Source organism: Orbicella faveolata, unplaced genomic scaffold (assembly GCF_042242905.1).
Source record: "Orbicella faveolata isolate gen_17 unplaced genomic scaffold, um_ofav_v1 contig_3, whole genome shotgun sequence".
Lineage (NCBI taxonomy): Eukaryota > Metazoa > Cnidaria > Anthozoa > Scleractinia > Merulinidae > Orbicella > Orbicella faveolata.
In genome coordinates this window covers 11,863,296-11,881,245 of record NW_028301558.1, presented here as the reverse complement: position 1 = coordinate 11,881,245, position 17,950 = coordinate 11,863,296, and the positions used below count along the sequence as shown (strand labels likewise).

Here is a 17,950-nt window from a genome sequence, read left to right as displayed (position 1 = left end):
CGCTCTCTTTCTTCCTTCGAGCCAAACATACTTCGGAAATAGCAGTGTTTGTCTGAGTTTTCGGAAAACTGTGCCCATCAACTTCCGAAAACACCTGTAGATTCCGAAGTTGTCCCGGGTAAATTAATTAAGGCCGAACTCAACCGAACTTTCTTCGGGCACTTCCGAGTATCGTCGAAGTGTTCCGAAATTTTTTCGTCTTCCGAAACATAAGATCATCTGGTACAGGCCGAAGATTCTTCGGGAAATTCTTTAAAAAACTACAAGTACAAAGCCATTTTCGAAAACACCTTTAGATACAATACCTTTAATGGAGCTAAAATTTGGCTATTTTACAATATTCCCCAATTTTCAAAACCGCGTGTAATGCGAAAAATATTTGAAGGATAATAAACACAATAGCCTCCATTTGGCCTGAAAGTATGCTCGCATATTTGTCCTTGGACATTATCTGTTCCTCAAAGCTCACAGTTTTCCTCGAGTTTCGCTCTCGGAAAACTGTTCGTTTCTCGGAACAGATAATGTCCGCGGACAAATATTCGAGCATATTTTCGCGCCAAATGGAGGCCATTGTTTCTATAATCCAGACAATGGTATTACATTGGAGAAATGAAATCACCCCAGGAGAACGTATTTTTGACATGTTATTTTTTTCATCTATTTTCGTGATTTAGATACAAATCACACGATAAGGGATTTTAATACAGATCTGAAGTTGTGTCGTTAGTCTCTCAAAAATAGATCGACATAACATTACGTGCCATTTCGAAGTCACGTTGAAGTAACGTTAATCGTAAGCAGTACCCATCATTTGTGGTTAGTACTGGAAGTTAAAATTTTCTACTTCTTGATTTAAATTGAGAAACGCAGCGAATCAGCAAAAAAAAAAATTCTGACAGAAGTTTATAAATAAAACAAGGTTTTCATTGGCAATTACACAAGTCCGAATAACACGCATGGCTCCGCATGCCTCATGCCTATTTTGTGTCGCGGTTGATCAACATCCTGAATGTTTTCTACGTGCTATAGATATAAAGATAAAATAATGTCAAATGAGGTATGCTGATAACGTCTCAAGATAACGATCTACGTTCGCGTGATAAATGTCGTTTTGGCAGGGATGCTACATAAACCGCTAAACTACGTGCAATTTTGAAGTCACGTTATAGTTGTTTCAATCTTGTGGGTGGGATGTTTTACCCACAACTAACTTCCTAAGTAAACAAGTCAGCTTTGAAGTTGTTGTTGCTCTTTCTGTGTTTAGTTTTGTAAAAAAGTTCTTAAGCTTTCAAACAAAACTCTAAATGCTTTCTTTGTTGTGTTTTTAGATGGTTTTCATCTCCGTTTTGGATCTGAAACAGAAATCACATCCTCAGAAATGAAACCAAACATGAACAGTCTGCCCGTGAAACTCTACACACGATTGAGGCTGTCTTAAATTAGTTTTCACACATTTTTTTGTCTCAATTGGTTAGGTCAATGTGTATTCACGTATCCCTAGCTATTTTTTGCTCAGTCTAATTGATAAAGCGTGAGTCTATTTCAGTTTTAAGTCGGTAGGAAAGCTGTTGAGCAGATGCAGTTTGTTTTTTATTATTTCACCTGCTAAACCGTGAGGCTTACTGACTATGTGGTACTAGATTCTCACCAGTAACTGGGGTTGAATGACTTTCGCAAAATATATATTTTTTTATCTTCAGTCTTACGCTTATTCATGATTTGAAGCTCAACTTCATCGACGGAATTAGCACGCACCGCTATCGTTAGAATTATCTTTTACAGTGGACACCCTCCGAGGCCGATGGCTATAACCTCTGACTAACAAACACTGAAGCTTTATCGATAAGATCGAAATTAGATGATTATGATGGCGACTGGTTTTGTTGCTGTCATCGAACGGGAATTAGAAGACTTAAAACACTGTTAAAAGCCCAACGTGTTGAGGAACTTCTTCACTGTTGATTTAACTGTCCTGCTTGTTAGATGAACAATGAAAGCCATCACTGAAATCCCAACGCGTGGGATTACGCATATGCATAACCTGCGAGACAGATCAGTCTAGAGTTGTCCTTCTCTTTCTGCTCGGTGAGAGAGTAGAGGGAATTTCATTCCCTCTCCGACGTCTCTCACCGAAGCACTGAGAAAGACAAGGGGATTTCTGTTTCACAGAATAGGATATGTATCCATATCGAACCATCGAAGTATCATCACTGCGGCATAGACTTCCTCTGGTTTTATTTTACAGTTGCTTTTGATGGAGACCGCGATCGCGGCTGGCAAAGAGACTGAAGCAGGTCTCATACTGAGAGGAGAGAAATGAACCATACACTAATTGTATAAAGTTCAGTGAACTGGCCATATGTGCATGCCGAACTTCCGATGTCCCCTTGTGACTCCCAGGGCAAAAGTGGACGAAAACACGTCCTGTATTCTGCATGTATCTAACACAACTGAAGTGAATTTTGCTCACCTAATGACTGGAAGCTACCGGAGTGCTATAGCAGGAGATGAGGGGGAGGGGGCGGGGGGGGGGGGGGTGCGGATAATCTCCTACACATACCTAGTATGTTTGCCAAGAGGACTTGGTATATATCACTGGTTTGTTTCTGGAAACTAAAATATTAGGAAATCTCATAATTCAAGTTTTTTTTTTTTCGGTTTCTGTCTCAATCTCTTTTCTTTACCTTGAGAATCAGTTTTGTATGTTTTGGACAGCTTTGCTCTGAATGTTGAAAAGTGGGGGGCGTTTCTCTACGAAAGTTCAAAAAGAAGAAAACGGTTAAGTTTCTCTACTTTTCTTTGAGGAATAAGCAAAAAGACGGACGCATATAACTATGAGCCGGCCTTAAGGAAAGTTCTCCTGTATGACACGCGAACGGATGCTAGCCTCGGATAAGTCTTGAATCAGACATGAAAAGATCTTGTAATCTGCTCAAAAATCTAGTCAGAGTTTTGTAAGCCACGTTCTGCACCCCCGTCAAAACATTCCGCAGAGTGCCCCTCCGGGTGGTGCCAATGTCGTGATCATATTTTGTTCGCCTTGTGAACATATACGGTAATTTAAGAGACAGGTTAGAAAAACAGCTACTCATATATCCTGATGCCTTCCCGCAAATTTGAGATAATCCGCATTCTTGTCGTGCTTGGATTTGATTTCAAAGATCCTTTGAAAACCAATTTATCGGTTTATAGTTTAACTCGTTAACACAAAAGAGGCTTTTCAGACAAATCCGGTGGTGGGCGAGTCGATGGACTCGCGATTGCAAAATAAAGCTCTGCCGAGTAGTTTAAGATTGTCATGCAGGAAGTTGTTGCTCCATTGTTGCTAAATTATGGCCGACATCAGCACTACATTTTCCTTTTCAGTTCAACACGCGAAAAACTGAGAAAGTTCTTCAGCGGAGAGTATCTATTGACATGTCATATGCTGATGATATGGGCCAGAGTATAGCTACTTGCCGTCTAAAATCAGCCCAGTTAGAACGGACAGAACGCGGATCAAGGCTTGGCAAATGCAGTTATGTAAAAGTTGACCCTAGATTATGTTTAGCAACCTTCATTGGTTCGAGTTTCAGTTTATCACGAACTTCATCCAATTCGAGTAGGGAAAACGTGCCAAGGTGTCTCTGACGTTGACGCACTTTTGAATGGCGTTCTGCTATTGTTAATAAAAGTAACACGCATTCACGCAAGCACCGACCAACCTCTGGACACGTGCGCACAATTTTAGACCATCCTTACCTGTGAGGAATGGACGTTATTTTTGGAGGAATGGATAGCGCCAACCTCTTTCCCAGGGAAAGGGAAAAGCCCTGAAAACTGAATTAGCGCGCCGGACTCCTAATTGAGTGGTTTGAATTCTGACTGGAGTCATTATACGTTGTGTTCTCAGGCACTGGACCCCGGGGGGGGGGGGGTACTGCCATATATGGGCTATATAGGTATGTGCCGCTGTGAAGGGTATGGCTTTCAAGCATTTTACTCTAGCATAGGGTATATAAATCAGAGCGTTTGGGTCTAGAATAGGGTATCATTTTTCACGAAACTGACCAGTTGATTGAAGATTTTATCTAGACTAAGGAAACCAGGAATTGCCACTCAAAAATATAAAAAGAATGAAATTGGCAAGTTCAAATTTTCGCAACTCAGCCTCAACAGCGTCGATAGATGACTACCGTACCATAAAACACTTCTGGATATTATTAACTGTCAAAAATCGGGATGCGGACGGAAATCGGTGGTTTTAATACTAGTTAAAATTAAGCAATGTATTGTCTTGATAATGCGTACGTGCGTGCTTGGCATTGTTCAACATGTAACCAGCGACCCCGACCAGCGACGCAACCAGGATACGGGGTTGAAAATCGAAAACCCGTGTCCAAAATTAGGATTCACTTAGGACTGTTCTTTGTGACTGCAAGAAAGAAGGTGGACGGTTTTGTTACTACGAAGAAGGAGGTGGACTGGTTTTTTTGTGACTTAGAGAAAGAAGGTAAGTGTTTTTTTTTTGCTGTTGTACCTAAAAAGCAACACTCATGACGGTTCTTTATTCAATCAGGTTAACCTGAAATTTAGGACTTGATGGAAAAAAAACTGAACAAGTGTAAATAAATCTTTTTTGAGAGATTGTGGTATAAGGTTTTGTTTTGGCTAGACTGTGCTAGTGACCGCAGTTTCTGGAAAACAGCTACTCTAGGATAGGAGTGATTTGGGGGGTTTACTCTAGTATAGGGTAGCAAAATTTAGCTGAACCAGTTCTGGTATAGGCTAAGGGTTCCAGGGTTCCAGCGACACATCCCCACCCAGAAATTCCTAAAGTACCCCCCCCCTCCGGGCACTGGACACCTCCCCTAGCCAGGTGCATAAATGGGTTACCGGCGAATTTAATGGCGGAGGTAACCCTGCAATGGACTAACATCCCCTCCAGTGAGAAGCAGAAATATGGCTAGTTGCTAACGCTAACCCTTGTCCCAAACGTTTCTGTTTTGATTATCCTGTGCCTTTCTTTGGATATTCAAGTTTTGACTAGCTTTTCTTCAGACTGCATCTGGTCTAACCAGGATCTTGTTTAACTCCAGTCTGAGTGAGAAGTCGAGCCAGGACTTCTTTCAGGACTACCTTTCTATAGTGACAGAGTGAAATTAAATAAACATCCTTGTTACTATGATATTTTAAAAATATATTTAATACTGCTCTAACCAACAAACGAATTGAAAGCTAACTATAAGCAAACCGGACTGAAAGCGCGGCTAACCGCAAGTAAGCCGAAGCGAGAGTTCAGCTAGCGAAGGTGATGTGCAGGCCACAGATATGAAGAGTGAAGCTAACGATTATGAACTTAAAATCCTGGATCCAGCACTGGTATCCCAGTACAATTATAAATGCAAATATCGAGTTCCTCAACATTGTTTCTAGTCACGGCTCAGTCTCCGCAGCCATTTTTTGGGAGTGTTCACCGCTCATTACCTAGAAGATTTACGTCTTTTTTTTTCATAAGAAACCTAAGACTATCCAACTCTATAACTACCTCTAAAGATAATGGAAGTAATGCCCATTTTTTGTTTTGAAGAGGGGGGGGGGGGGGGGGGTCCCATGGCTTCTTTTGCACAAGAAATTTTAGCCGTTTTTGCTGAGCAGGATTTTTTTTTGGGAGAAATTGCTCGATAAAAAATCGATAAAACCAGGAACAATGAACATTCCGGAACAACCGGGAACATCCAGGAACATCAAACAATTATGGTAAAAATGAGAAAAATATGTAACATTAAATAAAGAAATAACCATAAAAGATAATTAAAGAAAGCATAATAATTACAAAATAGATAAATAAATAAATAAATAAACAAACAAACAAACCGGTGTTCCTGGCCCAGTATAAATTCCCCTTCAGGTTCATGTTTACAGGTAATAAAGTGCGATAACTTGTTGTTGAGCGTATTTTAAATGATGATTTGAGTGGTAGAAAATAAGCCTTTCCTTTTCTTTTCTTTAAACCGCCCCTTTGGCAGGATCTGAAGGTCTGCGATGCAAGTAAATTTGTGGTGTAGACCTGTTGTAAAACGAGCAAGTTCCGTCTGGCGGGCAAGTCAATAAATCATCAACACTCGCCGGTAGTTTAAATAACAGTTAGTTTACACAAGAAACTATATGCCCTGTAAAACCGTGGGAAATCGTGTATACGCTTGTCTTCGACGCAATGAATTGAATTAAAAAAAATCAGAAACTTATGTAGACTGTTTACAGTCCCACATTTTTCGGTCTACTTGAAGAGTTTGAACGCCACTATCTTGGTTTTCTATGAATGAAAGAAATACAGGAAGAGCACAGAAGCCCCTACCCCGTTGACAGGTACTGTCCGCAGCTTTCGCTCGCCAAGAACAGAACAACAGCAACAAAAAAACATGGTGGTAATCGATCTCTTCAACCCGCACACTGTAAAATAAGGGACCGTCATCTGATTTAACTGATAGCCGGAACAACCGGCGGAAAGAGATAAGTGGAGATATATAACTTGTGCATTCCCTCCCGACATCGCTACATAAAAGGTTAAAGTTGAAAGTGTTCATTCATTGCCAGTCATTCGCATTTTTTCCCTTTTTTTTGCAAATTCGGAGCTGAAACTAGTTATTTTTTTATTTATTTATTTTTTCACTTATTTATCTTTATGGGTTATTTGTTAATTTAATTTTATACATTTTTTTCATAATTATTGTAATTTTTTGACGTTCCATGTTATATGTTCCATGTTCCATGTTCCATGTTCCATGTTCCATGTTCCATGTTCCTTGTTCCCCGTTTTATCGACGGCCAGACCGACGGCCAATACACGCACTGTGGTCACGCAGTACGTCTACCACGCGAGGTTCGAGGACTTCACGAGCTCCCAGCATGCATTTGGACATAGTTGTGATGACGGCGGAAAATATCATCGTTGTTCATAGGTATTTCTGATAGCAATGATGGACTAATTCACCCTGTTCCACACAGATTCAGCATGTCGGCAAACGAAGGAATAACCCACGCTTCGGTTCGGGAATTTTTAGTGAAGAATAATGGCAAGGTGAAAAATATAGACCTTGTCCATCACTTTCGTCAACAGCTGAATGACCCAGTTAACAAAAGTGAGTTGTGTGTTTTGTTGTTTTCCTTTTCGCGGAGCGAAAATGTTATTAAATGCATCTTATTAAGACGAGCTGTTGCTTTCTTTCAGGCAAAGTACGAGGGGAATTTAAAGAAATTGTGCACACTATCGCTACCGTTCAAACCATCGATGTAAGTACGTGGTAAACAAAATTTCAATCAGAGTTTCTGTTCAGATCGATGCGTTCAACTGTTAGAATTTTCATAACAAATTGCGGTCAAACTTATCACTTTATTCAGTCTTCTTATATGCATTGAGTGTTTTGGAATGTCTTTGTGCATTATTGCAGGTAACTTACATGTATCTTGCTTTCAACTTTGGATTACATACCTCTGTACGTGACATAATCAGCTTTTATACATGTCTTCAACAGAATATACATGTACCAAGACTAAAATCTTGACAGCAGTTGCCCTTCTCGTCAGAGAAATCCCTATACCATCACATAGGAAAATTTACCTCAAAAATTGGAAAATTTAAAAGAAAATTGTATCAGTTGCATACATGAAAATTACATATGTATGCTTTAGTATACATACATCTACTTACAATAATTTATGAACTATATATGAAATCTGCTGAGTATGGCAGAACTCAACAAGATCTCTCTTTGCAGAAGTATTTTTGCAGGCGTGCATTAACTGCCGCTATGCAAATGCTTGTAGAGCAGCCCTTAGGGAAATTGCATGTGTTCTTCACTGTTGTGAAAGGCTGTTTTTCTAAGCGTTTATTTCATATACCAGGCTTATTTGGCCTTTGTTTTTTGTCGTGCATGTGTAGGGAGAAAAATATTTTGTCCTCAAGAAAGCTAAAGAAGCCCCGGCAGTGCTTCGTAAACCTCCCAGGCCAAACACACGTAAAGACCGACCAGTATCTCTCCCCCCTGTGTTTCGAGGAGCGAAGTTGGAAGAAATGCCAACAAGGGAGGGACCACCGACACCAGTCAGGAGCCAGTCAACAGATGAATCTCCTGATCTTAGTCACCCAAATAAGGAAAACAAACCTTTTGATCGAAGTGACGGAAGAGATGGGAAACGCTTGGAAAGCACTGGTTCTGTGGACAGTGGCCTTGACAGTGATGTGAGTTACATTTTCATACAGTAATCTTCTTGGAATTAGGACAACCTGATGGCTCATGAGTTTCTATTACTACCACTAGTATTGTTAATCTTTCCCAGTATGGGTTGCTAGTCCATCTTTCACAGTTTTCTTAACTTGATTTTTTAATTTGATAGTAATTTTACTTTAAATGCGTATACAAGAATGCTGTTACAGTGCAAAATGTACATGTAACGTACATGTACTTGACCTTTTAAATCCTTAAACGTCTGATATCTTAATCGACCTTATCACAGTTTTCGACGCCATCTTGACGGGTATGCAAAGTGGTCAGAAATTACAGTGTTTGTATGGGAATCCAATTGCAAATAACTTTTTCCAAAATTGAATTTTACACAATTTCTTAATAAGATGCTTAGTTAATTTGTCTAATTTTCCATACATTTGTCGGTAACTTTTTTTCCCGTGAACTGCGTCTACCCGGCCAAATTTACAGACAAATGCATGCAAAATTAGAAAAATTAACGGAGCATCTTCTAGACACGCTACATCCATCAAACTTAGTATTTTAACATTGCGATTCACAAATTTTGTAAAATTTGATTTTGCAAAAAGGTATTTGCCATCAGATTCCCATATAAACACTGTAATTTCTGAGCGCTTTGCCTACCTGTCAAGATGGTGTCGAAAACTATGATAAGATCTATCCCCCAATATTTGACACAAAGATCTGGTTCACATATTGAGCATCCCCCATGGCAAGGTCACACAAAATGTAAACATCACCTTTAATTGAGGTTAACTTTGGTGGTACAGTACATGTATTTGCCAGCAACACAACATAATGACATAACTACAGCATAATAGCATTCAATCATAAAAAACATAAGGAATAAAATATAGTTAAATGAAATTTAACATAGTTAACGACTAGGAGCTAGTCTGGTCATTAGCATTTTTTATAGGCAGTTGTTAGTGTCTTGGCCGTCTGTGAGCGTTTGGTTAGCGTTTGGTGCGTTCTGTAGCGTTTGATATAGTTCAATGAAATTTTACATAGTTTATGACCAGGAGCGAGTCTGGTCAGTGGCGTTTTTGTAGGCATTTGTTAGTGCCTTGGCCATCTGTTAGCGTTTGTTTAGCGTTTGGTGCATGCTGTAGCGTTTGCAACAGTCATATGGTCGTGAGAGCCCTGGGGCTGACATTGTCCAGCGGTATTTTTGGTTAGTACATGTGTTGTCGTCCCACATGCTCGTAGTGTGTTCACCGCTCTGTTAGTGTGGCGTTGTGGATTGAATTATAGTTTAGTGGTTCTCGGCGTTCCCTCCCTATCCCTCCCCCTCCTTTCAGCATTTTTTTTTTTCACACTCAAGCCAGATGGCATTGGTGGACGGGTGCCTGTAGGGGGCTTGGCGCGGGGGGGCTCGTGGCTTGGTTGCCGGTTGGGCAGGCCAGGTGGGTGTTCTAGCGCCTTGGGGATGTGACTGAGGTTGCAGCCCGCGGGCTTCGTAGGCAAATTCCCTCCACTAGCGAATTGGATGTTAAACTGGTCTTTTCATAAAGACTTGTGTATCCATTTTGTTACGTTGCATTGTGGCATTTGTGAAAGAACACCATTTATCTAAAAGTTGAAGGTAGACGTTTTTAATGAGTTGCAGTATTGTTAGAAGTAGTAATAATATGTAGCCATTTAAATGATTATTTCCCTCTTCATAGGGTTCTGGAAGTTCAGTTGGAGGCATTTCCAAGTCTACTTTTAAAATGCTACAAAGCCAGTTTTTAAATTCCAGTAAAGTACCATCCAGTACACAACCTGAGAGAATTTCACGAAGCAGTGATGAACTGGTGAGTATAGTATCTTAAGTAGAGTTTTGGTTATAATAGGCTAATTTGTAGGGTGCCCATTAAGTTTTGATTTACCTGTAGCCTTGATCTACAAACTTTTTGGGTGAATTGTAACAACAGCAGGCAAATTCACCTCTATCATCAGGGCACATAAAACATACTCAGCTAAAACAGATCTTATGGTTACAGCCCTGATTTGGATACATAAATTTTCACTTGGCTCTGAGACTTAGCAGAGTACACCAACAGATAATTGCAGTGGTATTAAGAGGCATATACACTGTAATTAAATTTTTTTTTTTTTACACAGTGTCCACTGAACCTCTGAGCAGACCGAAATTGGCCTATTGTTGAATTTCCAATCAAGTAGGTTTTTGAATTAATGAAAGGCCTTTTTGGAGGGCACTAGTGGCCTCCACTGCTAGCTTAGGGGTGGAGGGCAAGAAGATCAAGAAATTAAATTTATTTTCTGTTTCAGAAATAACATGGTTGGCCTAATGGCTTTATGCAGGTACATATGTTTACATGTATGCACATGTGTATATATGTACATGCGCATTGTGGGAAATTTTGTGTGGGATGCATTTTAGTAATAACCAAGAGGATGAAGAGCAATAACCAGGAATAATTACTAAGAAGATGAAATGTTGAAATTCTTGAAACAGTTAATGACTGTGTTTTATTGCTGCAGCAGGAGTTTTCATTAATGGCCGGGCACTGGGCAAATTGACCGGCTGTGAGGACGATTTTGCTCAGCTGGTTCGACCATCTTGGGGAATGTTTTCCTAATTAAAAAGTTTGGTTCAAATAGTTTTTCCCTCCTGTGAAAACCAGTGACCCTCCTGCTGAGAATGTTAATGAAACTCCCGATGATTGTATTGCACAAATTGTTACATCACTGCATTGGAACATTTCATAAAATATCACAAGTCTTATGTATTTTACTGATTCAATCCTTTTTCTTTTAGGATCGAATGGATGATGATGTAGAAGGTTAGTAACTTCTGTCAGTATTTGTTTTATAATTGATCTATAATACTATTACAATTCCAGCAAGGTAAATAAAAGGGTTATGAAGCTGGTGTGGTGGCCTCATGGTTAGTGCACTTTTCTCCCGATCGAGCGGTCCGGGTTCGAGCCCTGGTCAAGGACATTGTGTTGTGTTCTTCGGCAAGACACTTTACTCTCACAGTGGCTCTCTCCACCAGGAGTATAAATGGGTACCGGCAAATTTAATGCTGGGGGTAACACTGCGATGAACTAGCATCCTGTCCAGGGGGAAGTAGAAATACTCCTAGTCGCTTCATGCTACTGACACTGGGATAAGCTGACCAACTTCAGGAGCCACTTGGCTCACATGCACAGGGCTCGAAATTAACTTTTTTCGTTTGGGAGCCAGCTGGTGACTAACGGAAAAATTTTGGTCGCCAGATCGTAATTTTGGTCGCCAACTTATTTTATATAATTATAACTTACACAAGAACACGATTTTATACGTTACTTTGCATGCAAGAAAAGTCACAATTGAAGAGCGAAAACAATTAAAAACAACACGAGTAACACTTAGTTATAAAGCTACTGTTGTTCTCAGGTGATATGTCTCTGGTCCGAAGGTGATGGTTGTCTCCATAGTCATTTTAAACGAAGCGAAGCATAAAACGTTTTAAGTCTGTGGTTTTCATTGTCAGACAAACTTGGGTCCTTGCGTATTTTTCCTTTGCTACTTCTTCGAAATGCCGTTCTTTATTTTCGACTTGCTTTCCTCGCCGCCTTTCGCTGCCGACAAACAACGCCATGCTTGAATCTTCATTCCCCGCATGTAAAAACTCACGTATATTCCTTCAACTGATTGGTATCTACTGCCATTTTCGCGGCAAATGAAAAGCACATGGTGTTGAAGTGCGCCAGCGATCCCAGTTTCGGAAGAAGCCGCTGAAACAATATGGCACGCCGTGAACGCAGTATCAACGTGTCGAAATACATTCAATTTTTTCGATTTTTTCGATTATCTTGTAATATTCAGACATTATTTTACTGGGGACGGAAAGGTGAGTTGTATACTAGCTACCATATCCGATTGATTTCCTAATATAAAGATTTAAAAATAAAGTTGTGTCGTGGTTTTCTTTAGTTATTGGACAAAACGCGAGTCGCCAGCTGGCGACCAGTGAGTTGCAATTTCGAGCCCTGATGCAGACTATACCTTTACCTTTACGAAGCTACTTATATTATTATAATTATTAATTTTGAACACTGAATATAAGTTTAAGTTACATTTTAATAAATCAAAATTCATGCTGGTTATTTCTTAATTTTTAACATGTTGTTTTACCCTGGTCACCTAAGAACTATAAATCTCCCATTTCACCTTAAGTACAGTGTATGGTATTGCTGTTGCCAGACATTATTAAAATTTAATCTTTCAAGTGTAAATTCATAAAATATGTGTATCTTGTCAAAGTGAGGGATTATTTTTGATTATTATCATGCTATTATTAATAAATTATTATAATCAATCATTAAAGATGTTTTTTGCCAAAAATTTAAGGGATTTAGTGTACTGTTAAATTTATCTTGTCTTGCTTACATGTAAGTCAGCACAAATTGCTTTCTTGTCAGCTGAAATTCCTTAAATTGTTGTTGTGTACAGAGCTACAGTATGTGTACTACAGTTATTTAAGTATGAAAATTATATAATTTTTTTATATACGTCTTCAGTGCTGCTCTGTGTATATAATATTATTTATTGTATAGACACGATTGTTTAACTGGAAAATACACCATTCGTAACATTTGTATGAATTTACATCTTGGACCATAGTGGAATATTTTCCATATCCTTACTAGCGAGGATTTTGATGGTGTGATTTCTCGCCATTGCATTGCATGGCTGCCAAACTTTGTCAAACGTTGGTTGAAAGATGGCGAGCAATAGGGAAGTAAAATTCACTGAAGGCAACATAAAATTGCCCACTAATAAGCATGAAAATGCCAAAAATGAATGAAAGAATGAAAATAAGAATGAAAATGCCAAAATAAAGAAAGATACTTTGTGTGGCTTAAAACTATTCCGCGAGTTTCTTCAAAGTAAACCAAAGCAGAGATGTTCAAGATATTTTATCCGTCGAGCTGCAGTTTACATAATTTGTACATACAGTTTGTGCTTTTGATTCGTCTGTGAAGTTTTTGTTGAAGTATATGTTGATAAGAAGATCATTACACATTGTCTCAAAGATATGAATTTTATGCTCTCATGGCAAAAACAATGTTTCACTCATTCGCTGTGCTCACTCATGAAATATTACTTATGCCACTTGAACGTACAGTAAAATTCATATCTTCTTGCTACCGAATAATATCCTCTATGTCTATAGATTGAAATCAGGCATGTCATTTGATTTGATGTGTAAGCCATTTTGTTGATGATCATTTTTCACTAATATTAAATTCAAGTGAGATACATGTATGTCTGAGTTAACACATGAATCTACCAGAATTTTCAAGTCTAATTTAGCCTACATTGTAAATGTACACTATATTTAACATGTTCTATTTTGAAGTGTTTGGAATCACTCAAGATTTAGATTTTAGGATGTCACTGAGTGTTGATCAATGTATACTTATCATTATGCAAATGGAAAACTTATTTGCTGGCAAGCATGTTCTTTCCTGTGTCAATAATTGATCATATTTCTGCTGCCACCTGCTAATAGGGCTGCTATAAATGGATTGAAGTTCACAACAAGGGTGTTGAGGTCTTATAAAAGGATTTCAGTGCATTCAGAAGGATAAATCTCAGTAGGAGCTCAAGTGTTATTTTGAGATGAGCTTAAAATAGTGAGCAAAGATTTTTACAGAATCTATTGTCTGTTATGAGTGCCACTGATAATTTTATGAGTTATGGTAGTAAATGTACATGGCCAGCCATTTGAGGAGAAAGAAAAGTGAGTCTTCACTTGTAGATATCAGATTTTATTTCACCCCAATTCCAAAGGTTAAATAATTTACAGTATATTGACCCAAGTTACATGTGGCTGTTGTAGGTAACTGCAGTACTGCAGTACATAGAATAAATATTGATTTTCTTTATTTAAATTAAGGTATATTTTCCTCTTCAATTTTCTTACTACATGTACATGTAAATGAAATGTAGGGTTCTGAACTATCGCCACATGACTGAAAGTGACAAAGTTTCCATTTCTGTTATCAATTTATCACTTGTAGTATCTCTCTTTTGGTGACCCATTTTCATTTTGTTTAAATAATATTGTTCTCAGCCATGAAGTATGAATTTAAAAGCAGTTGTAAGTTGTTGATTTGCATTTTAAATCTATGACCCTATAGCTATATAGAATTCTTGTAAAAGTCAAATGATGCACATAAAATAATCTCTCTATATATAGTATTACAAAGAATATTATATTTTCTTATTGACAAGTGCTCCACTTGAAGTCAGTTTTTACAACACTAAAGGGAATGTAGTTATTCACAATACTTAGTTTTACGCTCTGAAAAAGTGAAAATTTACTTGTCTGATACAAGGGCAGCTGGCTCTTATAGTCTGTCTGCTTAAACTGCATATTAATAGTGATAAATTATAATACTACACATGCCCTTGTAAACATGTAATCTTAAAGTGTTATGTTTTTGTTGTCAAATTAAATAGTTTTTAAATAGTAGCTTGTTTACTATACATATGCAAACACATGCATGTACATTAACATGTGAACAAATACACTTGTAAATAAAACTTCGACTTAGTTAAGACGTACCTGTAACAGTGACAAACTTTTTAGACAAGGGTCTGAAATGTGGGTGGCCCTGATGGTAGGAGACCTATAAATGGTATTTTTTGTTTTGTGTAAATGGTTACCAAAATTGTCATCATTGACACTTTGATCTCCTGTATAAGTGTGCCCTTTGATGGTTGAAAGTTTGAAATGCCCTCATTGTGTTATTTTGATTGTAAGAAAGTCTGTTTCTGAATCTGTTGGTTACTTGATACATTATCGCCCCAAAGTGTACCAAGTCATATGTAGTAGACTTTAAGTCCTGCTTTTCATGAAATTGAGTACTGTTCTCTCATTAACATGTCTTGTTTTTTGTGAGATATATACATGTACACCTGTATTATCAAAATACATTGATGGTGGTTAACAGTACACATTGTTGTAGTGTAGGATGTCTTTTCTTACAAATGAGTTGATGGTTATCTTGTATTAAGTCTACATGTATGATTTTCTGGAGCTGCAATGATCATATTAGACCTATGACATTTAAGCCTTGGGCATTATGATTTTCAGCCAAACTACTGTTAGTAACTAATTAAAAGAATATGCTTTGTTGGTAGTGGGATAAATTACATGTACACTGTATCTCTAATAATTTGTTTTTACTGAATGTTTTTTTTAAATTCATTTTATTCTCAGATGACTTTTTAATGGGAGGGATTTCAGCACATGTAAGTTTGTTGATAATTTTATTGCATTATATGTTAATTATAATACTGTTAAAAACCACAATGTATCTTTTTATAAGTTTCAAGGACATGTTAACGTAGAGTGCTATTGTATTACTTCATTTGCACTGATGTGAAAGAATGTATGCTAAGTGTAGTAATGTTAGAACTTCTAACATTTAATTTGGTACATGATTGTATAGACTGAGGTGAGTTTGGTTACTTTTGATTCATGAATTGTACAATCATGTATTTGAAATAAATTTATTTGCTGTTGTTAGCTGGAGCCATTAGAAAAAGAGTGGCTGGTCTCGGCAGCTAAGGGAAACAGAGCACAGATCATGTGTCTTTTGGAGCAGGACCCTAACTTAGCAACAAAAAAGGTAGTCATCTTGAGAACTGCATAAGAGTCATGCTCTTTGACCTTTTAGTTAATACCAACTCACTATTTTGTCCTAGTTTTCTTGAAAACAATGTACACACCAGTAAAAAAAAAGAACTACAGGGCAGTGTTTTTTTATTGAACTGAAAACCACATAAAAAAATTCAGGCACTTTTGAAGGGAAAATCGTTCACTCGAATTTGGCATGGTTTTATGTCCAGCCCCTTGAATTATAATTAAGGGTGTAAATCTGTTTTTGTTGCTGAACATGTAGGTGACACTAGAGCAGTTTTCACATGAGTGCAGAGCATAACTTGCAATTTATTGCTGTGGCTTTGCATTGCAAAGTTACTGGCTTGAAAAAAACTCGCACCGTTTTGTCATCCAATTGGAGTTACGTGTAAAACCAAAACCTATGGCGACTTTACAGTACACATTTTTGATTTACCTCCTCTGTTGCTACTGTAAAGTTTATTGCACTCAGTTATCCTCTGATACTTCAGATGGCTTGGGGTTTTGAGTACTGCTTAATAATAAGTTGTTTGTAGCATTTGCATGGAAACAAGCGAAAGTACTGAATGTCTGCTTTTTGTGCACTTTTGAAAATTACCTTTGATTTTGTGAAAATCTACTAATTGAACATTTTACACGTATTTCAGAATTTCTTACTGAAATTGGATATTTTGAGATGGTAAATTTGTGACTCAATAAGCTCCGAAGCTATTAACTAATTTCCTTATTTTTTCATTTTTTTCATTCAAAACCAGGATTTTATGTTGGTAAGTACATTTCAAACTGAACATTTTTAAGTGAATGTTCACCTTTGTTAAATACTGTAAAGTTGATAGATCTTGTTAATGAATCTTGAGTAATAATCATAGTAAAAAAATGTACCAATGGGTAATAAGAGGTTTCTATCTTTGACAAATTGAATATCAATGCTAAAAAACAACATTTTGATGTCATCCTTGCATCGTTATCAAGTTAGAAATAATGATGGTGATGCCAAGATGACATTGAATTGTATATTTAGCATTGATATTATGTTGTCAAATTGATTACTAAGTTATCGCTTATTCGAGTTTCTCTAATGTTCACTCATTCTCAGAAATGTGACAATAAATTGTGCATTGCACATGTTAATGTAACCGTGCCAGTGAACTGTGCAAAATAATATGTACTAACCATAGTGTTTTTCCTTTCTTTTCACTGCTCATCTGATTACATTCTCCTCATACAGGGTGTAAGTATTGCTCAGTTTACATGTAACTGTCAATATTAAACTTAGTACATACCGTTGGATCCCTACATGTATTAAGTGGCTGCCTATTAAATGACCACCCTTATTAGGCAGCCAGTAATCAAAGTCTCAATGATGACTTTTCTATTGTTTTTACCTCTGTTAAGCAACCACTACCATATCCCAGAGGGTGGCCATTTAATAGGGGTTGAACTGTAATAGGATTTTAAACAATGCTTTGTTACTTAACCCTAATTCTAACCGCATTTTTGTCATTATTTACATGAAATTTTTTAAGGAAAAAAATCATTGTTAAGAGACATGGGTAGCAACTGAGAAGTGTGTAACTACTGTATTATTGATGTAAAGTATTCCCCTATAAAGTATCTCTCTTGAAACATTTCTCTCTGAATATTATGATCTTGATAGTAGTCTTACGGACATTCCCCCAATGAAGATTTTAAGTGCAACCATCCAGCTTATACATGTAACTATTATTCATTATTTTATGGTATTACATAACTTAGATTTGATTTTGACTAGTGTCATACGAGTTTTGTTTCTTGAAATTTGTAGTTGAGCTGTTGTGAATTAATTTTACTCTTTCTTTTTAACCCCTCATGGCTTAAATATGTGCTTCTTCAACCTGACTGTACATCAAACTTGCAGTATGTAAGTATAATTTCACATACATTGTACAGGTACATTAATACGTACATGCATATTATTGTACATACAAGGTTGTCAAGAGTACAATGTAGCTGGTTGCCGGCAAACTTTGCCATAGTGATATACTTGGTGATCTTGGCTGGGTTTCTCCACTGGGCT

General features: G+C 37.5%; 1 protein-coding gene across 1 annotated transcript; it reads left to right on the top strand.

Annotated features, from left to right (window-relative positions):
- Positions 1 to 6,669: 6,669 nt before the first annotated feature.
- On the top strand, positions 6,670 to 16,728 carry LOC110049705 (uncharacterized). The gene is made up of 8 exons (XM_020755518.2): positions 6,670 to 7,121; positions 7,211 to 7,272; positions 7,922 to 8,221; positions 9,914 to 10,042; positions 11,011 to 11,035; positions 15,472 to 15,503; positions 15,782 to 15,883; positions 16,650 to 16,728. Exons 1-8 carry the CDS (start codon positions 6,995 to 6,997, stop codon positions 16,689 to 16,691), a joined length of 819 nt encoding a protein of 272 aa, XP_020611177.2. The 5' UTR covers positions 6,670 to 6,994; the 3' UTR covers positions 16,692 to 16,728.
- The last annotated feature ends 1,222 nt before the right edge of the window (positions 16,729 to 17,950 follow it).

Coding starts and splice junctions, on each gene's coding strand:
- LOC110049705 (XM_020755518.2), top strand. CDS start 6,995: ATGTCGGCAAACGAAGGAATAACCCACGCTTCGGTTCGGGAATTTTTA. Junction 7,122..7,210: donor GAATGACCCAGTTAACAAAA/GTGAGTTGTGTG, acceptor GCTTTCTTTCAG/GCAAAGTACGAGGGGAATTT. Junction 15,884..16,649: donor CTAACTTAGCAACAAAAAAG/GTAGTCATCTTG, acceptor ATTCAAAACCAG/GATTTTATGTTGGTAAGTAC.